General features: G+C 36.0%; 1 protein-coding gene across 2 annotated transcripts; it reads right to left on the minus strand.

Moving 5' to 3' along the window:
• Positions 1-197: 197 nt before the first annotated feature.
• Positions 198-27,010, minus strand: LOC128180787 (endothelin-converting enzyme homolog). Of its 2 annotated transcripts, none has more exons than XM_052848934.1 (21): positions 26,772-27,010; positions 16,554-16,614; positions 14,269-14,458; positions 13,054-13,266; positions 12,169-12,425; positions 11,405-11,584; positions 10,697-10,816; positions 10,361-10,447; positions 9,868-10,016; positions 9,521-9,618; positions 9,183-9,301; positions 4,603-4,701; positions 4,333-4,410; positions 3,948-4,048; positions 3,204-3,314; positions 3,024-3,091; positions 2,478-2,602; positions 2,213-2,278; positions 1,912-2,007; positions 1,750-1,826; positions 198-1,567 (listed from the first exon to the last, which is right to left on the minus strand). In XM_052848934.1, the coding sequence occupies exons 1-21, from the start codon at positions 26,798-26,800 to the stop codon at positions 1,468-1,470; spliced, it is 2,424 nt and encodes an 807-aa protein (XP_052704894.1). In that variant the 5' UTR covers positions 26,801-27,010; the 3' UTR covers positions 198-1,467. The 2 variants fall into 2 exon arrangements, with proteins under 2 accessions (XP_052704894.1, XP_052704893.1); XM_052848933.1 differs by lacking the exon at positions 26,772-27,010 and adding an exon at positions 26,132-26,469.
• Between the last annotated feature and the right edge of the window lie 252 nt (positions 27,011-27,262).

Genomic DNA, 27,262 nt, shown 5'->3' on the forward strand with positions numbered 1-27,262 from the left:
TAAAGTATAGTACATGTACGTAGAGTAATCGTATCTAAAAATAGTATATTGAGTGTTAGCTAATTAGTTTTTAATTATTATCCTCCATTAAACTTTCACGGGACTAACTAATGTTTAATATACTCTACTTATTTTTAATATGTTTCCTTGTCAACGAGTGTATAACCCATCTCCATTTGAAAAAAAAGAAGACAAAATATCTTCATCATTCTTTAATTATTTCCAACAAACTCTATTGCATAGGCAGCATTTCCAATCCACCAATTCTTAAATATTAAAAATAACCCAACCACAGATCGGTTTATCTACACATAGATAACAAATCTCTATAAATGTAGACATTCTTCCAGGGATACGTGTACAAAAATAGGCGTAAAAATCTAGAACCACAAGTTCTGAAATCTCTAGCACATCACAACATTCAACAACTACTACCAAAATGAGGATAGCAGTGCTAAAAAAAAGTGAACAAATACTCGAAGGGTTATGATATACAGTCAATAGTAACATCGTAACATTCATAAACAGTCATTTGTTAAAATATGAAAACAAGAATACATACATTTTACAACTGGAAAATGCATTTCAAAAAAATCAACATGGAATGTTTTATCTTGTGACGTCACAATAACAAAATACGATAAATATGACACTTTAAATAACAAATATCAGTAATTATTATAGTTTCAATCTTAAGATAAGTTATTAACGAAATACAAATTAATTTTTAAGATTGATTGGCCATTACTCATAATACTGCAAGCTTTTATCCAGTCCAATAAAACTGGTAAGCAAGGAAGAAAGCAAATATCACAACATAATTATCTAAGAAAAATCACAGCTATTTTGATGAACAAGCAATTCTATTGAAGATAAATCACAGCTTTAATGGAAACAACCATCTGCAAAATATGGCGCAAGAAATCACTTCTTGATCAGCAAGCAAAATAATTTTGCATAGCGCTACAAAACATACAAAGGCCGAGACACATTGAGCACGTGCAAAACACGTGATTTCCTTTCACCTTCATACACAAAGGTATGTGAAAATGGGTAAAGAAAATCAACTCAGGTTTAATCCTCATACAATCCGCGGACTTAACGAATGAAGGATGTTTTTTATTCACAGAGCAAGCATTGTGGTCACAGGCACTTGTCTTCATAAGATAACAATTTCTATTTTAAAAAATGTAGAGCTATGTAAAAATTTAAAAGTTTAAAAGGTGTGCCAAAAAGATATACGAGTGCTATGTGACATACGCAAGAAAAATTCATTCAGGTATGAATGAAACACTCGTCATGGAACCTCTTGAATATTTTATGTGAACAAATTGTTCAATAACACGGCTGCCCATATTTGTTTGTTTTTTTCTTGTCTCTTTTGATATTTCTGGAATTTGACAACAAAAGCCGAGTTGTCCGCCCTCCTTCATGTAATGCCCAGTCAGCGGTCAGCGTTCGGTGCCATCACCACACCTCGCACTTGACCTGTGGACTGTACTCGTTGATAAACGGACAGTCAAAGGCCTTACCGAACGTGTTGGAGTTCTGCAGGCTTCCCTTTACTCTGTAAAAACGAAAATCAGATTGATTGTGAAGTCAAAGCTGTTTCCATTCCTAAGTATTTAAGTTTCTATCACCAAATATTCACAATATAACATATTATTTGTATCAAACTTTGGAAGAAAATAAATCTCTTCAAAATTCTTCAGTTAACATGTGTTAATCCAGTGAATGCTGTATGCTCACCTAAGGGGACCCGGGGCATGTCTGTCGCTGAGTAGATAATTTCTAAGACCGGATTGTTTCCACTTGGTGCAAAACATCTAAAATTATTTTTATAAACCAAATTAGTGTCAATGAAGAGCTTGACTTTGATAATATCAGTGGTGTTGTAGAGGCAAAACGTACCTGTGCATGACTCACAAAAAACATCTGTTTGTCAGTCAAGCCCACACCCGGAAGGGGCGGGGTTTCCCCGTGTTGTTTCTCCCATATTTGGAAGGCCTACAATAGTTTTAAATGTGAGTATAAAATATCTTCCATACATATTTGTCAAGTGTACGACATAATGTATCAATTCACAACGGTATCACAACGGTATCAAATTATGTAAGAGCACATCACAGAAGGTAAAACGTGTATTACAACATCAAAGTACAATTATAAAGAATACCCTACAAAATATCGGGGTATGTAGATAGTGCCTTACAATATAAGCAGCTCTTAGTCCACCATTGTCCGCTATGTTTTCATCTAGAGTCTTCTCGCCATTAACCTGAAATTGTTCAAGGATACTTACAGTATGGAAACTAAATACAGTAAAACTCGGTTAGTTCGAACAAGGAGGCATGTATATACATAGTGTAATTAAGGATAAGTCGATGATTTGTTACCCCATCTTCTTAGCAGTTCATTGTAAATGTTCCCGATGATAAAGAATTGTATAACGATTTCACAGACCCGGCAACTGATACCTGTAGTCCTTCCAGCTTGAAGCCATTGTACTGGTCTTTCATACATGTTGTGGTTTCCCGGAAAAGTTCGACCGTGTATGGTTCCCACCAATCCTTCAACTTCCCCTTACTGTCGTACTGGCGACCTACAATAACACATATTAATCAAAATCGGGGGGGGGGGGTGCTCTTTAGAAAAACTTGAAATTCTTCGACGGGAGAATTTTTTTTTTAGATTGTCAAGATTTTCGAGTAGGTATGTCTTCTTTCAAAAACGACGATTCATGTCTGCATAATATATACGTCGAGTTATAGAATAAAAAGTAACTAACCAAATACTTAAGTAAAATACATTTTTATACCTGTCTTGGCAAACCCATATTATCACCAACTTAGGTTTGAAAACTTTTTAAAATTATCTCTTTTTATTAAAAGTGCACACAACAGCTAAAAAAGACCTTTTAGAGTACACACTCAAAACATTTGTGAAACATAACCCTGTTGTACAAAAAATGACAATGTCCATAATACTGTTAACAGTACATCAGTGCGTTATTAACTGTTTACCTGTAATGTCAAACGCATGCGTGATTTCATGTCCTATAACCGCTCCCATTGCTCCAAAGTTTAACGCCCTACAAAAGATGAATTTGTAGAGAGTGAAAATTTAATACCAAAAAAGAAATATATTCTCACAGATTTTAATTCTTATTGATGTAGTGAGATATTGGGAAAGTTAGAACGTACTGAGGCCCGTTGGGCGAGTAGAAGGGCAGGTGAAACATGGCGATAGGGAACAGGATGTCGTTCTTCTCGGGTGAGTAGTCCGCCTCCACCGTCACGGGTGGCTGAATCCAGCTGTAATGTCCACAAACACATAACATGAGCCAACATTCAATGTGTGAATATTGTTAAAATCTAGGTTTACGTCACGGCTTGTATGCATTTTAGATACTGACAACTGCCTGGTCCCACAGAAACAAAGACTGTCTTATAATAGGATTGACAGTATGTTCCAAATTCGATATTATCATTTAAAGTCGTCATCTAAAATGACGTTAATTTGAAACCTTCTACCGGACAATCCATTCCTCATAACACCCAAACGAATGTTTATTTGGATAAGTTTCCTGATAGTTTAAGTTCTTTAATCCAAAAAAAAAATCATAATCTTTTTTTATATGAAGTTGCGTTGCAGATGGCAAAACAAGATAATCATTGCATTGCTATGTATGGGGTAGCTCCAGTTTATACAATCTTTTCTTATCCATTTCGCAGTTTTGATGAACAACACATTTCCGTTTGAGTGATGCTTTTCAACTTATCATTTCTTTGAATGTTTCTCTTTGTTTACGCCTATCTTTCAACCAGACTGATTTCTGAATTTATTCCTGGTAATAATCATTTACAACCGTAATGCGCATTGAAAGGTAAGAACAAACGATACCTGGTAACTGATTAATTTTAGAAAGTTTCCCTCTTTATTCTCACCTGTGTCTGTCCACCGCTTTATCATACATTTCCACGCTCTTGGTCACGCGGAAAGACTTCATATTCCTTATGTTGATGAACCAATCATCGCTCACCTCAAACTACAAAAGATTCGCCCTCTTGCGTGTAGAATTTTGCGTTATGTACAGCTTTATCAATTACACACTTCACTTCTGAATACAAATGTTGGTCATTGTAATTGCTTCTGTGTGATTGTACGTGGGGTTTATCGGTGAATTGTTATTAAATATATATTTCTAAACTTCAATTTACGCAATGTAATTTTCATTCATTTACATTTTGAAATAATAGCAAAGGTATTTTTTAACCTTAAAAGTATTCATATATACCGATAGAATAAAACTTTGAGTGTATCTTGGTTTACCTGGCTGTAATATTGGTCCAAGAAGTGAGATTTCAAAATTTCTGTGGGATAACTGATCTTTTCCAACATGTCCGACACCTACTCATACGCAATGAAATATACACTTAATATTGGCAAAAAAAAAGCATAATCATGATATAAGTATGCAATTTACTGTCTAAATTTTAAAAAAAAATGGTGTGAAAAATGTCTTTATAAAAAAGACTAACATAAACGTGATTATATTATACAAAAATAAAATATATACAACAAACCGGAATGTACATTTACCTTTTCTTCCGCATGCTTTCTTGTTGTCTCGTCCATCCATATCTTGTTTAACAGGTAATCTTTAAAAGCTAACTTAATGTCTTTTACCAAAGTTTGTATCTGAAATACAGCATAAAAAATAATTATTACCATACATTATACTAGTAATTAATGATTATCATATGTGTGGCACTGGGTATGAGTAATTTGTTGCACTTTTTTCTGTTTTGTTTTCTAAGGCAACATTTTTCTTCTGCTAAGAAAACTAACTCTTTTTTGATAACAAGAGGCCCATGGGCCACATCGCTCACCTGAGGAACAATAGGTATGATAAAATCGGCTTAATGGAGTCATAATACAAACAATCTGGACAATGTACAATAATACATGTAGATCCTGTATAAATAAAATCCATTTTTTCCACCTGGATATTCGTATGTTTATAATCATTAGTCCCTTTTCTAACAGGATGATTTTATAGTCATATCACATGTTGAGTATTGCAGTCCTCAAAAAGATCCCTTACAATTGTTTATATATGGGATATTAAGCCACATCAAACTCTGAACCTTCTTGTGAGGCCAAAGAATTGTCCTGGAGCCAAAGTCTTAACAATCATAAAGAATCATCTGGCTGATTAGTTTCTGAGAAGAAGATTTTAAAAGATTTACTCTATATATTCCTAGGTAAAACTTTAACACAACCCCCCCCCCCTAATGTGGGCTCACCCTACCCCCAGGGATCATGTTTTCACAACTTTGAATCTACACTACCTGAGGATACTTCCACACAAGTTTCAGCTTTCCTGGCTGATTAGTTTCTGAGAAGAAGATTTTTAATGATTTACTCTATATATTCCTATGTAAAACTTCGACCCCCCATTGTGGCCCCACCCTACCCCCGGGGCTCATGATTTTCACAACTTTGAATCTACACTGCCTGAGGATGCTTCCACACAAGTTTCAGCTTTCCTGGCTGATTAGTTTCTGAGAAGAAGATTTTCAAAGATTTACTCTATATATTCCTATGTAAAACTTCGACCCCCCATTGTGGCCCCACCCTACCTCCGGGGGTCATGATTTTCACAACTTTGAATCTACACTGCCTGAGAATACTTCCACACGTTTCAGCTTTCCTGGCTGATCAGTTTCTGAGAAGAAGATTTTTAAAGATTTACTCTATATATTCCTATGTAAAACTTCGACCCCCCATTGTGGCCCCAACCTACCCCCAGGGATCGTGAATTTCACAACTTTGAATCTACACTGCCTGAGGATGCTTCCACACGAGTTTCAGCTTTCCTGGCTGATTAGTTTCTGAGAAGAAGATTTTCAAAGATTTACTCTATATATTCCTATGTAAAACTTTGACCCCCCCCCCATTGTGGCCCCACCCTTCCCCCGGGGGTCATGATTTTCACAACTTTGAATCTACACTACCTGAGGATGCTTGCACACAAGTTTCAGCTTCCTGGCTGATTAGTTTCTGAGAAGAAGATTTTAAAAGATTTACAATATATTCAAATGTAAAACTTTAACACCCCCAATGTGGCCTCACCCTACCCCCAGGGCTCATGATTTTCACAACTTTGAATGTACTCTGCCTGAGGATGCTTCCACACGAGTTTCAGCTTTCCTGGCTGATTAGTTTCTGAGAAGAAGATTTTCAAAGATTTACTCTATACATTCCTATGTAAAACTTTGACCCCCCATTGTGGCCCCACCCTACCCCCGGGGGTCATGAATTTCACAACTTTGAATCTACACTACCTGAGGATACTTCCACATAAGTTTCAGCTTTCCTGGCTGATTAGTTTCTGAGAAGAAGATTTTTAAATATTTACTCTATGTATTCCTATGTTAAACTTTGACCCCCCATTGTGGCCCCACCCTACCCCCGGGGGTCATGATTTTCACAACTTTGAATTTACACTACCTGAGGATGCTTCCACACAAGTTTCAGCTTTCCTGGCTGATTAGTTTCTGAGAAGAAGATTTTCAAAGATTTACTATATATTCCAATGTAAAAATTTAACACCCCCCAATGTGGCCTCACCCTACCCCCAGGGGTCATGATTTTCACAACTTTGAATCTACACTGCCTGAAGATACTTCCACACAAGTTTCAGCTTTCCTGGCTGATTAGTTTCTGAGAAGAAGAATTTGAAAGATTTACTCTATATATTCCTATGTAAAACTTCGACCCTCCATTGTCCCCCACCCTACCCCCAGGGATCATGAATTTCACAACTTTGAATCTACACTACCTGAGGATGCTTCCACACAAGTTTCAGCTTTCCTGGCTGATTAGTTTCTGAGAAGAAGATTTTCAAAGATTTACTATATATATTCCTATGTTAAACTTTGACCCCCCATTGTCGCACCTACCTACCCCCAGGGATCATAATTTTCACAACTTTGAATCTACACTACCTGAGGATGCTTTCACACAAGTTTCAGCTTTCCTGGCTGATTAGTTTCTGAGAAGAAAATTTTCAAAGATTTACTTTATATTCCTATGTAAAACTTTGAACCCCCATTGTGGCCCCACCCTACCCCCGGGGGTCATGAATTGGACAAACTTGAATCTACACTACCTGAGGATGCTTCCATTCTAATTTGAGCTTTTCTGGCCTAAAAGTTTTTGAGAAGAAGATTTTTAAAGATTTACTCTATTTATTCCTATGTAAAACTTCGACCACCCCATTGTGGCCCCACACTACCCCCGGGGGTCATGATTTTCACAACTTTGAATCTGCACTACCTGAGGATACTTCCACACAAGTTTCAGCTTTCCTGGCTGATTAGTTTCTGAGAAGAAGATTTTCAAAGATCTACTATATATTCCAATGTAAAACTTTAACACCCCCGAATGTGGCCTCACCCTACTCCCAGGGGTCATGATTTTCACAACTTTGAATCTACACTGCCTGAGGATACCTCCACACAAGTTTCAGCTTTCCTGGCTGATTATTTTCTGAGAAGAAGATTTTCAAAGATTTACTCTATTTATTCCTATGTAAAACTTTGACCCCCCATTGTCGCACCTACCTACCCCCAGGGATCATAATTTTCACAACTTTGAATCTACACTGCCTGAGGATGCTTCCACACGAGTTTCAGCTTTCCTGGCTGATTAGTTTCTGAGAAGAAAATTTTCAAAGATTTACTTTATATTCCTATGTAAAACTTTGAACCCCCATTGTGGCCCCACCCTACCCCCGGGGGTCATGAATTGGACAAACTTGAATCTACACTACCTGAGGATGCTTCCATTCTAATTTGAGCTTTTCTGGCCTAAAAGTTTTTGAGAAGAAGATTTTTAAAGATTTACTCTATTTATTCCTATGTAAAACTTCGACCACCCCATTGTGGCCCCACACTACCCCCGGGGGTCATGATTTTCACAACTTTGAATCTGCACTACCTGAGGATACTTCCACACAAGTTTCAGCTTTCCTGGCTGATTAGTTTCTGAGAAGAAGATTTTCAAAGATCTACTATATATTCCAATGTAAAACTTTAACACCCCCGAATGTGGCCTCACCCTACTCCCAGGGGTCATGATTTTCACAACTTTGAATCTACACTGCCTGAGGATACCTCCACACAAGTTTCAGCTTTCCTGGCTGATTATTTTCTGAGAAGAAGATTTTCAAAGATTTACTCTATATATTCCTATGTAAAACTTCGACCACCCCATTGTGGCCCCACCCTACCCTCGGGGGTCATGATTTTCACAACTTTGAATCTGCACTACCTGAGGATACTTCCACACAAGTTTCAGCTTTCCTGGCTGATTAGTTTCTGAGAAGAAGATTTTTAAAGATTTACTCTATATATTCCTATGTAAAACTTCGACCCCCCATTGTGGCCCCACCCTACCCCCGGGGGGTCATGATTTTCACAACTTTGAATCTACACTACCTGAGGATGCTTCCACAAAAGTTTCAGCTTTCCTGGCTGATTAGTTTCTGAGAAGAAGATTTTTAAAGATTTACTCTATATATTCCTATGTAAAACTTTGACCCCCCATTGTGGCCCCTCCCTACCCCCGGGGGTCATGAATTTCACAACTTTGAATCTACACTACCTGAGGATGCTTCCACACAAGTTTCAGCTTTCCTGGCTTTTTGGTTCTTGAGAAGAAGATTTTTGAAAATTTCTCGAAATTTTTCATTAATTTTTCATTATCTCCCCTTGAAAACAAGTGTGGCCCTTAATTTTCACAACTTTGAATCCCCTTTGCCTAAGGATGATTTGTGCCAAGTTTAGTTGAAATTGGCCCAGTAGTTCTTGAGAAGATGTTGAAAATGTGAAAAGTTTACGGACAGACGGACAGACAGACAGACGGACAGACAGACAGACGGACAGACGGACGACAGACAAAATGTGATCAGAATAGCTCACTTGAGCTTTCAGCTCAGGTGAGCTAAAAAACCGTTTCACAAAAAAGTACCGGTTTCACTGATGCAGAAATGAGCCGTGTACTTTAATTACAATTAAAGTCGCCCTTTGATAAATCACCACCGAAGAAAAATTAATTTTTGGTGACTAATTATATTAGAAATCTCCATCTCTCTCTTTCTCTCTCTCTCTTACCTGTGTGACTGTCGCCCCTCTCTCTGTCTCGTTGACATACATGGCGCCCGTTACAAAGCCGAAAGCTTTATTTGTATAGAAGGCACATCTCCTCCAGTGCTCCCCTTCATTCTCAATCTCTGCAATGTAAATTTCTTGCTTTATATTGGTGTGTATATATATGTGATGAATTAGTGTCTTTAGCAATATTTGCACTGCATTTAAACCTTCGTTTGATAAAATTAATACTTTCCGAGGTATTAAAATCTTGCAATGTACATGTTTTCTCCAATAACTCTATTGCAATTCCTGGATGATATAAAGTTTATTTTTGGATTTGGTATATTATTGAGACCCACCTTCTTCAATTTCGACAACATCGTCATCGAAAGTGCTGACGTCAAAGAAAGGCATGAATGACCTCACCAGATGCACTAGTAGGTAATGTTGTAAGATACTGTAAAAAAGGAATTAAATGAAATGTTTTGCCACTAAAATGTGTACTGTAGAATAATTTTTCAATACATTCTAGTATTTATTTGCATAGAGTCATGATAGTGTATGAGTGTTTCAGTTTATAAGGGGAGGAAGCGTTTGTCCTTCTTTTTCAGAGACAGTATTATTGTTTTCTTATGTTTGAAAATAATTAAATTCTTGAAGGTGACACTTTCAACTACCTATGCCTGTATGTACTAATGGCAGATACCTGGATTTTGCGTGGTCCTTGTTATAGGACTGTACAAGAGAACACAGCTGGGCGAGTCCTGTCTCATGTAGCACCATCACTTCTGTGTCGGCAGTGACTGTCACGTGAGATTGGAAAAGAACTCTGGACAGGTACATGTCCCAGGACAGCTAGAATCAAAGTACTGAACATCCTGAACACAAACTCAAAGATCAAAGTATTAAAGAGCCTGCATGGTTATCTTTCCACACTAAAGTACTAAAGAGGTGGACTTTTGATAATCAAAGCACTAAAAGCCTGAATATTCTGACCACGAACTTAATAATCAAAGTACTGAATAGCCTGAATATCCGTAAACAAACTCAAGAATCAAAGTACTAAAAAGCCTGAATATCCTACACACGAAATCATTAATCTGAATATCATAAACACGAAATCATTAATCAAAGTACTAAAGAGTTTAAATATTCGTAACATTTTCTGTTATGTGATACTTATAAGTCATTCAACTCACCATGGGACATTTGATCTGAAGTTCCTTGACCTTTATGGTGTTGTATGCTGCCGATCTGTTATGGGCGTCCTGTTCACTGTTTCGTGCCTAGGATAATGTTGTTTTCAGAGGATTTAAAACAAACACAAAGTTATTCATTGATTTTTTTGCTTTCTTTCTCATATTTTTATTTCGCTTCATCCCAATAAATATCAATAAAAATATGAATTTGTTTTCTAGAACCATTTAAGTTCTTTGCAATACCCGGATTCTATAATTTCTTAAACTGTTGCTTAAACTTACAAGACTTGCAGAACATTAACGTTACACTCGAATAAAGTGAGTTTTTGCAGTTACCCATCCGATTTGCTTCTCCAGTTCCAAGAGTTTCTCTGATAGTAACTCTGCTGCTTGATCAGTCTTGTTGAACACGACCTTCAATATCCTCTTTGTCTCCTTCTTATAGTTCCTAACTATCTGCAAACAATAATAAACACCAATATTGAGCTAACATACTAGAATACTCGTCTGTTCCCTATTTAAAGTAAGTAAGTTAGTACCGATAAAAACGTTTACATGTATATGAGATTCGTTGTTTAATTGTTACGGTTGAAATAACACTTGTTAACAATAGGTTTAATGCTAGTTAAATATCCTGCCATATATTATACAAGTCCGATTACCAATAAACGATCATCCTACACCTCAATATATTAAGTTTTACACATATTTGTATTTATTTCCAGTGCTTTTCAAAGAAATACTATACTTCTTTATTTTGATATTTAGAATCCTATCTCCCGTATGCAAAATCATTACTCTATCGAAATAGTTTAACCATTAACTTCATTGATATAATGATCTCTTAAACGGATGAAGTAGTGTATAAGGGCTGATTGTATATGATAATTATATAACGCAATGCAATGGTCAATGACCAATACCCTGATTCTATAAGATAATAGTTATCAGAACATGAAAAGGTGGGAGAAGGTTTTATTTAGACAATAGTTTAACAGTACCATTGTAAATTACGAATTTACTCTCAAGAAATGTCATATATACCTGGTCTAGGTCCCAGCTGAGATAGGTGGGCGTGGCTCTCTGTACTCGTTTAGTTGAGGGGGTGGCGGGGGAGGCGGGGATGGTTTCGTTGTTTGACGGGGCCGTAATGACGACGGTGGCAGGAGGGTTGGACGGCTTGGGGAAACTCTGGAAGGGGTATTGGGCATACCCATAATCTATCTGTAAAATGTAGAAAAGTACTGTTTATTATTTAGACAGGACACATTCATCTGCATAGTGCGATAATTATTGTTAAGGTGTTGGGATTGTTTTCGCACACTAGTTTGGTGGGAGTATATTAATAAAATTCACTAACTGGCAAGATAATGCATCCTGCTAAGTAGGATTTGTAGTACATTGTAAACTTTATTCAAAATTCTATTCCGTATTAATGAAATCAATTTATCGTCCAAATTTTTGTCTAACAGCGTAGCTCAGGTGGTTCAAAAGGTTTCCTTGATAATTGCTACCCGTTTGTTCCAAGTCTGCCTAAGGTTTTAAACACTTTCACCATTCCCAGGATTTTAATTCTAATTAATTTCAAAACCGTGTCCTTACATGTAATAATATTGACACTCAAAGTTTCCATATTTTCCTCAAAATTATCAATGAATTACAATGACTTTTTCCTGACTTAAAAAAATTGCAATAAAATGCCTGTAAAATAATGCATGTATTTGCAATAAATCTGATATCGGGTGGCTGTTTAAGGGCTCGAAAGAACAGCATTTCATACACGCTTAAAGTAGGTACAGACTAATTACCCTAGCAACATTAATATCCTGAGCTGACTTTTCATTGGGGCCTACAGACACCGTGAATAACGGCCATGCGTCCAGGAGGTGCACCTTCTCCAGCACCACGGCGAAGTTGAAACTATCCCCGGAGGATACGTTCCGGATGAGATCGGTGAAGTCGGCAAGCGTCTGATCTCTCCTCTGCCGACTCTCTGACATACAACTTTGGTAAAACTTCCGGGTCTTCTTTCCGGAGTCATAATTAACCGGATGCTGTGGTTTTTCTGTTGAAAAAGTAATACATGAAGGCCATCTTTGTTTGAAGGATGCTAACCCCTTTCAATAATAAAATATGAGGAGTTCATTTCAGTTGCAGTAATAACGATTCATACTCTTGAAATGAAAAAAATGTAGTATGCAAGCTATTTTTAACAGTAAAGAAATAACCAATCATTTGCAGTTATATTGAAAAATCGAAAAGAGGGTTCATAAAGTGTTTTTTAATTTCTTTTTTGGATATTTCGTTGACTTTTCCAAGCTATGATAATTCGTTCTTGCACTATTTCGCAAGGGAAAATTACACATGCTTTTCAAATGATTGTGTGTGCGCGTACATGATAACTTCCGTTTGTCAAAAACTAGCCCAACAGTTTTTTCACTGATATGAACTTGGAATACCGGTAAGCTTAAAACACGGCTATCAACACAAAATATTTTCACTGTAAGAATGCACTTTTCAAAAATAAAAAACAATCTTAGCATGAGTATATTCAGCGAGAAAAAAAAATTTGAAGGGGAAAGCAGGCATCGCGAATACAACCTGGTTGAACCAAAATTGGTGTACAGGTAAATACAAAAGTTGATTCCACGCTGATTACAGGTAAATACAAAAGTTGATTCCACGCTGGTTACCTAGTATGTCTTTGAGATGATGGAGATTTGTGTATGACAATTCCTGAATCCTGTCCCACATTGAATAACCTGGGGGGATGGGTGTGTCTCGCTCCCAGCCCCCGCATGCGTACTTGTAGAAATCAGTGCACGGATCAACCGTTTGGTCCATGGCTTTAAGAATGGAACTTGCTGCAAGAATACATTCTTTGGTTTCGCAGACTTGTCGAGATTCTGAACAAAAATGAAAAAAAATATAAACACGTACTTGTTTAATGGTATCTACTACATGTATGACAAAACGATGCAATGAAAAATAATCAGAAATTCGTTTGTTACAATATCCCACGCATCCAAAAAATTTATTATAAATTGAAGGAATTTACATAATCATAATTATATACATGTATAATGTACACATGGCCAGAAATAGCCATTGCTCACAATATTTAACCATGTAAAAATATCTTTCATTAATATAAAATCCTCATGCAAAATCAATTTTCCTACAAATAATCAATTAACAAAATTAAAAAATACACGCTTTTTGTTAATAGACTAATTCTCATGCGAACTAAGTAAGGAATTTATCAATTAATTAATCAATTAATCAATTAATTGGGTCAGGAAAACTTGTGGGTTGCTTGATTTAAAAAACCTGATTTGAGATGCTACTCCAAAGGAACGAAAAAGGATCAGAAGATTTTTATTTTAGTCTGCCTTAAAGGTTTAAAGAGTTCGATCAATTTTTCCTATATTTGAGTGGGACTAGATGTCATCACGACCCGTTATAGCGGATGAATATCTACAAAACATCACACACCGCCCGAAATAACCAGACACGATATATCAAACAGAGCAAGGACACGCTTACCGAGCAAGAAAAGTGGTAATGAGATTAATCAACATTATCAATTAGGCAAATGAAAGAGATAAACTTGTTTATTGTGTAATCTCAAATTGATTTGACTACAAACGAAGCTTAATAACATTGTTTATGTATTTAATGTCTGTCTTATGGGCATAAAAAAGGATACACAATCAAGATGCTTGATCATCATGTTGTTTTTCTCTTTTAATTCGTTAGATTTTCGTTAGAAATCTGTGTTCTGTCAATTGTTGTGCAATAAATACAAAATTCACTCTTCACTGTATATTCACAAATTCAAATTAAGTAATTAGTTGTTTTGTAATTGGTCAATTAATTAATGATTAATATTTTATGTACTCTCTCACCTGGTCCACTTTTTCGTTGTGCTAACGCGATGATTAAGGCAAGAGTGAGAATCAAAAGGACGACGATACACCCCCCAAAACACTTCTCCAGCCCCGTCCTTTTCCGCAAACATCCGGTTCCGATTTTACATTCCTCTCGATACTCCCCCATTATGTCATCTTCCGAGTCCACACGATCAAACTCCTTGATCTGAAATTGCAGTTAAATAAATTGATAAATTTAAGCAATGTTAAGACTAATAACGAACAAATTCATCCATGTTTAAACATACATACATCTTATCATCATTTTTTTTAAAAAGAACTAAAAAAAAAAAAGATAAATCTTTCGAAAAAAAAAAGGCAATGTAGAAACGTCTTTTTCGATGACGTTATTTTGTTTTTGATAACTTTGTAGTCAAACCTTTGTTAACATATTGTACATTATGATCCCCCTCTTTTTAACGTGCTTGCATATACATTTTGTAAATGTACGAGAGAATGCACAAACAATCAAACGGACCAAGATTGTTTTAAAAAATTGAGTTACCCATTAAAGTCTTTTATTACTGATTTTTTCTTTTGGAAAAAAATAACTGTATTCTGATTTCTTCTAAAATTGAAAAATTGGCCAAAAGAGACGCAGAGAGGGAGATGGTTAGGTGGCCGACTATATATATATTGATAATTTACGACATCCTCTCGCGAAATTAATCTATTGAAAATACCGGGGGGAAACCACACAATACTATCATCGAAAAGAATTGATTCATTTATTTCAACTTCATTTAGATGTAAGATTAGATTAATTTCTTCTTATAACGATCGGGCTTTTGAACCAAATCGCAGTTAGAACTTTACGTCTAATGCTAACGATGTATTTTGCGTGCACTAGAGCCACTGTTTCTCTCATGGGGACACTATCACAACTGTGACATGTGATTCTATAATGGTTGTTTGGGTTCACAAAAAATAAAATGCCATGGTAGGCAATTGACAGAAAAGCATATAAATTATGCTTTTTTACTAAGACAAAAATGGATCAAAATTTTGCTGCTAAATCAGGGTTATAGTTTTTTTCTTTTTAATTAGTTGTTTGAAGAGGGGCACTAGTAACAATAAATTGGATTAAAAGGAACAAAGACTTATCTAATTTCACAATAATCCAATTATAAGGCAATAAAATGTACAAAGTGAAAGGTTCACCAAATGATAGTCATAATAACAGTGATGACTAGCCCACGACTAGTATATTACTTGATAAAGACAGTAAAGTAATTGTTAGTTAGTGCTCCCCTTCAATTTTGTACAAAAAATTCCTCCGCGTAGCTGAGAGAGAGAGAGAGAGAGAGAGAGAGAGAGAGAGAGAGAGAGAGTTTTCTAAAATAATTTAAAACATATACAGTAGATAGCCAACAATCACTAAATTATTATACCTTGTTATCGACGAGAACGTATGACACCATTATCATCCAAAATTAGTTTTTGTCCATAGAAAACCGAACTTAAAGTTTTTCCTTTCACATACACATGTATATACCAGTGAAGAAAATGTTGCAGCAGAGCAATACATACAGCCACAACTTCCTTTACACACCAAAGTCAGACATAATATTCACAGAAAAAAGAAACCAGCTGTAGCATGACCAAGATCCCGGTTGTTGACAGAAATAGGGGTCTCCAGAGATGATGGACAGGTCAAAAGAGTCTGCGGCAACATACAGTTTGATTGACACTTCCAGTCCCCTTGTCCCTAACCCTGTTCTGAAGTCTAATATCGCTTCTGCTATCTCGATTTTTCTTGTTATAATATTTTCACACACTCGCTCGCCTTCTTTTTTCTTTTTACAAGGGATATTAATCGATCAGATGGAAAAATATCACAGTTGAAGAGATATTGCTAGGTAATATCTCCAAGACCTCTATTAACATCTTACGGAGAAATGGAAAATAAGGGAGATGGAAAAATCAGTTTGATCAGTATATCGCACCGTTCGTCTTTCCAGTCACATTGCTGAGCCACTCTTACAACATGAAGGAAGTACTCTAAAAGTTCCCTGCCATCATATCGATATTTCCCTATATCTGTGATCGTAATTCGGTGTCTTTCACACCTTATTAACGCACAAATTATCGTTATCAAAATAAATGAGAAATTGTCCGATTGTCCTCTCCCTGACACCGAGCGAACTGTCCCTGCAACAAGTTCACTATGCTACCACAATAAAAGTATGATGCTCGGAAGGTCCTATATATTGTTTCCCCCCTTCTGTACAATATAGATACACTCGATGATAAAGACTTACCATTGTGTGTTCCGAATGGCCTTGAGACAGCAATTCATTGGATTCAGTGACGCCATTGCTCCTGTAAAAAGTGAAGAACTCATTTGGTTAAAGCAACCAGAGACATATTGGATGTTGTTTTCGTGCAGAAATTGTTTTGTTCTGTTTATTATTGTTTGTCTGTGCATATTTTCTTTGAAGTTGCAGAGAAAAATTATTTAATATGAGATTTTTTTCAACGGAGCATATGGCTATAAAGGCACGCAATAGAAAAGCCATTTGGTTTTGCAACGCTGCGTGTAGTCAGCTGGTTAGAAAGTAATGGCGGGGGTCAGTGGGTGTAATGGCGGCCAAACACCTACGATCGGCGGTAATAAACATGGATATAACAAATTGATCACGGTTTTAATATCTCCGATATTCACGACAGAAAATTACATAACCCATAAATACAAATATCGACAAAACGGGACGTTTTGAAAAGCAGTTCCCTGCAAAATCGACAGATTTCAAACAAATTAAATGCTTCAACACTTTCAATTAACGAAAAATAACGATGGAAATCCATAGCTTAATTAAAACGAGTGTTTATAGTGTAGTTCAGATTGAATGGATTGAATGGGAGTTTGGTGTGCCAGAAAAATCGTAATCACATATTAATTACCGCATGCTTTCGCTGCACAGAAGACAACTATATTTCACTACAGCGCAGATCTGCTTGTTAAGCTATTGACAGACGATGTTTCTGATTGCAATTTGCGCAATATGATATGGATTTGTGGCTTAATACCAAAATGGCTGATATTAAATTGAGCTGAGCAAGCTGTTAACACTGTGCTGTATTTCAAGATGAGACTTGTTACTTTATTACGGCATAAATACGTATTGTTTCAATTCATTTTGTATCATTTAAAGATACTGAATGATCTAACTTAAAACTTGAAAAAATATAATATATTTGTCCATAAACTATTATTTAGTCAAGAAAAATTGAATTATTTTAACTGAATATTTCCTATCTTTATACATCGCTCTTTGTTTAGAGAAGACTATAATGTAGTTTAAAATCAAGCCCTTGTCTTAACAATTTAAATAATATAGATCAATTTTCTTTAATTAAAACCTTCATATGCAATACGATTTATTTTCACGTCATTTTTTTATATGAAAAGAGGGGAAAATTATCACGTGCGAAAGGTTTTTCCTCATGTTTCTAAAATTCAGCTGAGAAACAATTACTAGTAATCAGCTGTGGTGTAAAGAAGGAAGGAATCGAACGATATACTTTAGACATTGTTATTGGGTATCCGAATCTCTCTCTCTCTCTCTCTCTCTCTCTCTCTCTCTCTTTCTCTCTCTCTCTCTCTCTCTCTCTCTCTCTCTCTCTCTCTCTGTGGCTGACTGTATCTTTCTTTTTCAATGCATTGTTCCATTATGTAATTTAAATGACACTGAAAAGATCATAACATCTCCACAGCGAAACTTAGTGAAGAGAGCAATCATAAAACATGTATCGTTCAATGTTTTGTAGTCAATAAATCAATCGAAATAGAAAAAAAATCTAATTTTTCACATAAGAAAACCGGAACAAATGGCAACAATGCAGGTCTTAAACAAGACGTGTTTAAATATTCCATGGTCTTTATTTATTCATTAACCTCCATATATTTCATATACTGGAACGATCAATAATTCTTGCAGAATTTTTTCCTTCGCTGCAAGAGTATAATGTTTGAATGCATATAGACCCATAAATCATTCAACAAGGACTGTATTGCGTACTGTCTTTTGTATCAGTTGTTTCATTACGCAATGCATTTGTAGGTTAATAAGACAAAGCCAAATTTTGATGTCAGAGTCAAGTGAGCTCTAATAATAATTAGTGTCGTTACTCATAGAGAGAATGATTTAATACTTTGTACTTAATAATCTTATACAGGCGTTTGCATTTATTGCGATAAGTTTAAAACGAGAGCAAATATTATTTTTCGTAGATGCGCAGGTCCTCAAAGACTAGAGAAATTCGAACTGTAATTCCTTTTCTGTAATCTATTTTTGAGCTCACACTAGACTGACAAACAAGAGGCCCACGGGCCACATCGTTCACCTGAGCAACAAAATGCATGATAAAATCAGCTTCATGGAGTCATAATACAAATATCTGGACAATGTGGTGTAATACATGTAGATCCTATACAAAAAAAATCTGTTTCCCCCTGGATATTCTTATATTTATAATCAAATCCCTTTTCTAACTGGATGATTTTATGGTCATATCACATTAAGCATTGCAGTTCTGAAAAAGACCCTTAACAACTGTTTATATACAGGATATAAACCTATATCAAACCCTGAACCCCTTGTGAGGCCCAATAATTGTCCAGGGGCCAAAGTTTAAAAAATTTTAAAGAATCAGCAATATATAAAAATTGCTTGCATATAAGTAAAAGCATATACATGTATAATAACATTTCAGTTTTTGTGAATAATTAAAACGGTTTCCTTTGTACAACTGAATCCCCAATATAGCCTCAGAGTACTCCTAAAGATTGTGATTTGAACAAATTTGAATCTTCACTTTCTGAAATTGCTTTCACTAAAGTTACAGCTTTTCTAGGCAAATGTTTTTATAGAAAAAGCTTTAAAGATATTTTTCTATATATTCCTATGTAAAAATTAGTCCCCTCCCCCCTTGTGACCCAACCTACCTCCCGGGAGTCATGATTTGATTAAACCTAAAATCTCACAACCTGAGGATGCTTCCAAACAAGTTTCAGCTTTCCTGCCCAAATGGTTCTTGAGAAGAAGATCGTTAAAGAAATACTTTTAATATTCCTATGTAAAAGGTCGACCCCCCCATTGTGGCCCCACCAAACCCCCGAGGGTCATGCTTTTCACAACTTTGAATTTTCACTACCTTAGGATGCTTCCATACAAGTTTCAGTTTTCCTGGCATAATGGTTTCAGAGAAGAAGATTTTAAAGATTTTTTATTCTATATATTCATATGTAAAAATTCGTCCCCCCATTGTGGCCCCACCCTACCCCCGAGGGTCATGATTTTCACAACTTTGAATCTACACTACCTGAGGATGCTTCTACACAAGTTTCAGCTTTACTGTCCAAATGGTTTTGAGAAGAAGATTTTCAAAGATTTACTCTTTATATTCTAATGTAAAAATTTGACCCCCCCCCCCCATTGTGGCCCAACCCTACCCCCGAGGGTCATGATTTTCACAGCCTTGAATTTACGCCAGCTAAGGATTCTTCCACATAAGTTTCAACTTTCGTTGCCAAATGGTTCTTGAGAAGAAGATTTACTCTATATATTCCTATGTAAAAAGTTGACCCCGAATGTGGCCCCACCCTACCTCCTAGGGTCATGATTTTCACAACTTTGAATCTACACTACCCGAGGATGCTACCACAAAAGTTTCCGCTTTCCTGGCTGATTGCTTTCTGAGAAGAAGATTGTTAAAGATTTACTCTAAATATTCCTATGTAAAAAGTCGACCCCTAATGTGGCCCCACCCTACCCTCAAGGGTCATGATTTTCACAACTTTGAATCTACACTACCTGATAATGCTTCCACAAAAGTTTCAGCTTTCCTGGCCAAATGTTTCGTAAGAAGAAGATTTTTTTTTAAAAAATTCGAAAATTTTCAATAATTCCTAATTATCTCCCTTTGCAAAAGAACTCGGTCCAAAATTTTCACAACTTTGAATCCCTTTAGTCTAAGGATGCTTTGTGCCAAGTTTGGTTGAAATTGGCCAATTGGCTCTTGAGAACATGTTGAAAATGTGAAAAGTTTACAGACAGACGGACGGACGACAGACAAAATGTGATCAGAATAGCTCACTTAGGCTTTCAGCTCAGGTGAGCTAAAAAACGAATAAAGATAAATTATTAGATGTTGTTTTACGAAACTGTTTACCAAGAATTTAATTCTACATAGATCCCTTCAGGGTTTTTTTTCTTCAAAGTGTTATTAAAACTGTACAATTTTGGAGGTTAAAGATCAACAAATATATGCATATTTCCTAGCCTCTATTCATATGTACATACATTTTTAGAATCTATGATTCTGATACAGATGAAACAGAAACTAATTCAAGTGTAATACTATACTTTATTAGTATAAACACTTAATGTAATGCTAAAATCGAATACCCCCTCTCTCTAATCCATCTAATACCAAATAAAAATATCAATCACTCGCTGTATATTCAAAAGCACAATCAGCGGATTAATTTAGCCGATATGATCTTTCTTGAGTGCTGAGAGATGAACTTGGCCGGTAAAGACATTCTCCAATTTCCTATTCCGGACAATGACATATTGGCCATCATCGAGAACTTGAAGCTTAAACCATTCGTCAGAGCCCAAAGTCTTGCTGCCATGCTTTGGCCTTGTTCTGTCGATCCTCTTCGGTGATTGGTCTGTAGAGCCACGTGATTCCATTACTGTATGCGTTGAGAAACGTGACGCGATGATGGACAGAAAATACGATGTTGCGCTCTCCTCTTATTTTTTTATTTCTCATTCACCATTTTATTTCTGGACAAAATGACCGATTTAGTCAGTAGTTAATAGTCGAGCAGTGCGGATTTGGTGATTAATTCGATTTTCTTATGGAAATAAAAGGGGGAAAGTAGTGGAACGAGCTATAGCTTGCACTGACGGGGCAGAGGAAACACAAAGGAGAAAGAACAAACGGCAAAGATCGTTTTTGCCAACACTTGGTGTAAAGTAGCTATGAAAAGTTTAAAAACACGTGAAATTGCAAAAGAGAAAACTTCACCATTGAAATATCCCGATTTCAATTATTTGATACCTTTTATGTCAGCTATAGTTAATTAATGTCGCTAAACATCCATTCTTAATGAACACCAATTTGCTCTAATGGTGACTTTGTATATAGTGATCACACTGTGTCTCTTCGTCTCCTCTAAGCCTGGCACATTACTCACTACAAAGAATTGCATAATGTCCAATGACGTGACGAGCTTCCTTTCATTATTTGGTAAAATATCGACATTCCACGGTGTGATCAACCAAAGTATGCACAATTTTACCTGCAAATGGTCTATTTTCTGATGACTATTGCCGTATTACGCAATCTACCTTGCATAAAAATGTACTTTGTCAAATCTGATTAAAAGAAACTAAGAGTATTAGAGCTTTGATTTATGGGGGGAAAAGAGAGAAAAAATGTATGTATAATTAATAACGGGTAGGCGACCCTAAGAGTTCCATAATCCGTCGCATGGCTTGCATGACTGTACGTCCTAACAAGATATAGTACATGTATGATGTCCTTTGCTCTCTGCAAGAGTTAAATCTTGTAAAATAATTCATCAGCTTCCGAACATACGCTAGATTTAACGCTAACCAAACATGAAACTCAGAAAAGCGCCCTCTATTTTAAGGAGGCTGTGTGGTCAACAAAGCAATCATCAGATCTGCCTTAAATTGTTATATGTGATTTGATTGGCTATATCAAACTATCAGTTAACAGAAAAAAAATATCCATTAATTTTAGCTCTGAAATTTGAATATTTAAATACTATAAAAACATTTTACAGAGCTCTTAAATTCAGAGATGTTTTCACGGATTGAAGAAAAATGGTTTTTCGTAAAATTCTCAAGAACATGACCATCGACGGAAAAACTTAACCACTTCATGGATGTTATTTCAGCACGACAAGTTGAATCTCCTATTATACTTATTTGCTATGCCGGACCGGATCCTACAGCGCTGTCGCACACAAATAAATCGCCATTTCTAATCAGCATTTGATGTTTTTTTCCAAAGCTCCGGGCCAAAAGTGACCGATAGAAAACGGAGGGAAACAGATTGTTTTGTAGCCGCCTTCCCGTGGGTTTTCTTAATTACAAGTCCCTGAGTAGAGCGGCCGGAATTGATGCCTTGTTGTCTTCCCTCTCTCTCTCCGTCTGTAATTATTGAGTTAGTGTGTATCTCTGGCTGCGTAAGGAGACCGTCAGCACAGTCTTATTGAACTCATCTTTTTCAGTGCCCAGTCAATTTTGACCAGTACAACTTTTAATTGGTCAATACTAGTGCGAAACCAGACAGTTTTTTCCCCCAAGTTTTTTCTGGGTCTGTCAGAAAAGTTTAACGGAAATTGTACAGAGTGTTCTATACAATTTGTTTTAATTTAATGAAAATAGAAAGATCAATATAAAAGTATTTCTTTTAAGTTGACTAAAGGAGGTTAGGTGGTCACATATTATCAACCAGATCCACCTTAAATCTTTAGAACTCTTTTTTTTTTGAAGGAGATCAATATATTCTTAAAAGGGACCAAGACCATTCAGCCCTCTTAACATATGTTCAAGGTACATTATATAATATACCTTTACAGATACTGATATACTGAAAAATATACAGGAAAATTATATTGAGATAAAAATCAAATCCCAACATACTAACCCAAAAGTCGACAAATCACAAACCATACGCTTTATCATCGATAAAAAATCATGTCGGAATAAACCGAGGATGTAAAAAGGTAACGATTATCGGACTCAATCCTATTAATCTCACTTAACACTAGAATAGACGTAACCATTACATGTACCTACGTTAAACTACCAGCCACCCACTAAAGACTCGATTCCTTCATGCCATTTGCTACGTACTTCTTGGAAGAGAAAAAATTTCATTCACAGCTAGGCAAAAATTCGCAGGAAAAAGCGTTTTTGCATGACACTGGCACTGCCAGGAACATTAGAGATTTCGGTTTCCATGGTTAATTGTTGCATCAACTATAACAGTATAGTTAATTTGTTATTAGATTAACGTTTACCAATCTTGGCACATCCTATTGATTAGCCACAGGGATTAAAGAAACGGTAAGGGAATTGATGGCGAATTTCAGCTTTAATTTAATGCCAATGTGTATTTTATTTGGATAAGCACTTGTATTCTATTTAAAATTCAATTTTTCTGTTTGAGGTTGTCGTAAAATTCTATGATATAGCACTCAAAAAGAAATATGATAAAAGTACCGTTGGAATAACCTGCTTAAAATTGCTAAACACTTACTCCTGCATTGAAACGCATTGTTGACTGAACAATCTGTGGTCCCTTGGCCTTTGTCAAATTGTAAAAAAATCAATAAAACAATCACTTTCCACTTTCGACGTTGAAAATACTGTTGATAAATTAAACTCTTAATTCTTACGAACATTTTAACGCACTCATCAATATCAGGAACAAAATCGGCCCTCTAAACAAACAGAACTATACACGTCTCAACATTTTTGGAGGAAGGGGAGGGGGTTATGGAATGAGGGGGGGGGGGGTGGTGTGCTAAAAGTGTCGGACCGGAAGCGGGGACTATTGCGCGGTTTACAGTCATGGATCGTTGCTACTTCATTTCCTTGCCTGCCTAGACTGCCATATAGCGGGCCTTGACTCGACAGGCAGTCACGGGAGACGAAATATGGTTCTCGTTACCAAGCCAAATAAAATATTTATCATTTTCCATGCCTCCCCTGTGTGTTTTCTCTCATTGATTAAAAAATATATTTTGCGAAGCGTTAGATATCAGGGGAATTGGAGCAATTTTTGCAGAATTACGCACGCAGCTGCTATGTTGACATCTGTTTATGGCAATTTATAAATAAGTAATCGGCAGAGGACGGTGAAAAATTTCCCTGTCTGAGTTACATAATGAGAATGTATCACTGATATCTCATTAAACAAATACTAATAGAAGAAAAACCCCTGCAGAACTTGGAAGAGAGCCTTTGAGGCTTTATTATTTGATTTCAGTGCTCGTCTAATTGGTTTCACATCTTTTGCAGGGCATTATTTCATTTTTAGTCATCCAGCAATATAATATTTGGAAGTTTCTGTTAGATGTCCAAAGCGATGACGGACATTATCAGTTTGTTAAAAATAACAGCAACAAAATCAATCCCGCCTTAATATCTATAAGATAATTGGCGCCCGGGGGTTCTTTATGTGCCAAAATAAGATTTCGTTCCAATGCGCACGAGAGGCAAGGCATGTGACTAGCAGTCAATAGGCTTGATATAATATTAATTGACAGACCCTTAAGTAAACCCCGAAGTGTCGTTAAGACGTACAGCATTTTTAGCTGTAAATGAAACCTCTATGGTAGACAAATGCTTTATTGGTTTTTTGTGCTTTCGTTGCATGCGCATCTTTTGTCTAATTGCTGGAAACCGTTGAAGGTATATGTCAGAAAAATATTCGTTTGTTAAAAAGTATTTTTGGATGCAAATTTCGTGTACATGAATGAAAACATCCCCTCCCTATTTTTCATATATACTGTCCGGCTAAAAATATATTTGTATAAAAAAAAAAGTATTATAAATTATATTAGACACCATTATTGGGTGAAAGACTAGTTATTACATGTATTTTAATGACGATTTGATTTCTACAGCTACATGTAGAGCGCGGAAGTGGTGTGTGAAAAATTAATTTAATGTTAGATCAAATATGTGCTTTTGGTTCCTATGGATTATCTGGTATTCCTGGATAACAAACAAAAACCCCAAAAACCAACAAATCTTATCTGGAGAAAATCTGTCGAGATAAAGAAAGTTTATTGCAAAAAGGGCGAAAAAAGAATCGATTTTTAATACATCACTTGTCGCAAAAATGAACATGTTGACTCCGTATCTACAAACAAATGAATGTTTGGTAAAGTTATTTAGGTGCGCAGTTGTTGTATTTTTTTAAATTAAAACCGAGAAAGGAATGTTATAATCCTTAGTTTTCAAAAAGTTTGATTCTTGGTTATCAAACAAATACTTGATCGCGAGGAATCAAATTGTTGTATAGATATTAAGATGAAAAATTAATACAGTACAAGAAAAACCTTTGACGCGACAGGATATCCGATAAAAACGTTTTTAGTCTTGATATTAAAAAATTATATTTAACAATGTGAACGAATAAAGAAGGAGGGGGGGGGGCAAGGGTTTTTGGCCATTAGCTAAAGTGTATCATGTAAAAAACCAAAAATGGAAAAACAAAAAGCGTCTGGTTTTTGTTACACAGTTCAATTCAATTTCTGTAAATATGTTGCTTGAAGGCATGCAATTTAATTGACATTAAAGAAAAGAAAAAAACCATATTTTTAGAAAGCACTTGTCTTATATGTGGAAGTCTTACCCAAGAAGATATGTAATAAAGGGAGCAAAATTAGTTGTTTATCTCCTACTTATTAAAACAAAGGAAAGCAGACGATGAAATGTTTCAACTGCTAGACACTTTGACCGCATAATCACGGAAATATTTGAAAACGTCTTGCTCTTTAAAACTGTTACCTGTGTAAAAATACGTGGAGGTAACAATGATGTTTTGTACAAACCCTTCGTTTTGTTGAGAGCTGTATTAAACTAAATTAATTCTAATTGTGTTTACTGTGTGTAAATTACAACCAAACTGAATAATAGTCTATTAAATTCAAATCCAAACATTGGAGTTGAAGTTGACTGGAATTTAAATAAAAATTTACATTCAATTCAAATGACGTTCTTAACTTTGACATGAGCTACCTTTGACCCCCCCCCCCCCCCACTCCCCAGTCTTTTACCTTTGCTTTCCTGGGTTGACCACGATAACGGGGGGTACCTCCGCTAGATTGCTTTCTGTGGTTCCGTAATTTGTAGTCATATTTCACAGAGTGCCACCACGTGCTTAAGTCCCCATAATGCACAGGCAACCAATGCACCACATAACTCTCCTAATTCTGAATTACGACATGTCGTAAGATGTCTTATTTCCTGTTCTGACATTTACATTTCACAACACAGACAGACAAGTGTTGAAGTGCACCGATCTACAGGACAATTCCCCTTACAACCAATCGAATGACTGGTAGAGAATTGACAGCTCTGGATATATATACTGCAACCTGAGATTTCGTGTTTATCTTTTGCATTTTTAGTTAGTTTTTTTTAAATACTAGGTAGCACAGGCATTTGTGCAATTGATTTTCAACAGTTCAGTTCGGATTTTTTCCTTTATACTTTATATATATAACGAACTCAACACGGATCGAACATGTGCTAGCTCAGACTGTATTATTTACACTGACGGAGATCAGCGATTGCTAAAAATAAACTTCCGAAAAAGGTTTGTTTACGTGCATATTCATAAGTAAAAATCAACCGACAAGTCCTCGCTGGCAAACCAGATTAACAACAAACAGGTGTATATAAAATTTTACTTACGTTTCGTGATCTCTGAAATTCCGATTCATCTTTATGTGATTTTAAGAATCCAGATTATCCTAAGGAGTGATTTTCGGACATGAATTCAATACATAAGTCAGGTATCACATGGAATCTACCTGTAATTCGTGCCCGTTCGCTATCAGGTGGACGTCCGGATCGTTCGAGCGTGAAGTACTCCCTCTACCCCTGTAATGCGCTAACAACGTTATCACAAATGGCCAATGTCTGCTGATCGGACCTTTTTTTTTTTTTGGTGAACTAATCTTTTAAATTACCATCTGAAGAGAGATTCTATCACGACCAGAAAGAGATTAATGATCTATCAACACATACTGTTTACAATGAAATGCAGATTGCTGGCGGATTAATTTTTATCGGTCCAAACGATTCACAGAATACATTATAAATGCAATTCCCGACCATTATTAAAGTGCAATAGAACTTTTTTTACAGGTTTTCATGGCGACATCTTGATATTGTTCACGTAT

Source organism: Crassostrea angulata, chromosome 4 (assembly GCF_025612915.1).
Source record: "Crassostrea angulata isolate pt1a10 chromosome 4, ASM2561291v2, whole genome shotgun sequence".
Classification (NCBI taxonomy): Eukaryota; Metazoa; Mollusca; class Bivalvia; order Ostreida; family Ostreidae; genus Magallana; species Magallana angulata.

Excerpts from the sequence above, each read along its gene's own strand:
- LOC128180787 (XM_052848933.1), bottom strand. The coding sequence starts at position 26,211 with ATGACTACAAATTACGGAACCACAGAAAGCAATCTAGCGGAGGTACCC. Across the intron at positions 10,017-10,360 it reads TTCAGATCAAATGTCCCATG|CTGTCCTGGGACATGTACCT; the intron begins GTGAGTTGAATG and ends CTTTGATTCTAG. Across the intron at positions 4,049-4,332 it reads TGGACCAATATTACAGCCAG|TTTGAGGTGAGCGATGATTG; the intron begins GTAAACCAAGAT and ends AATCTTTTGTAG.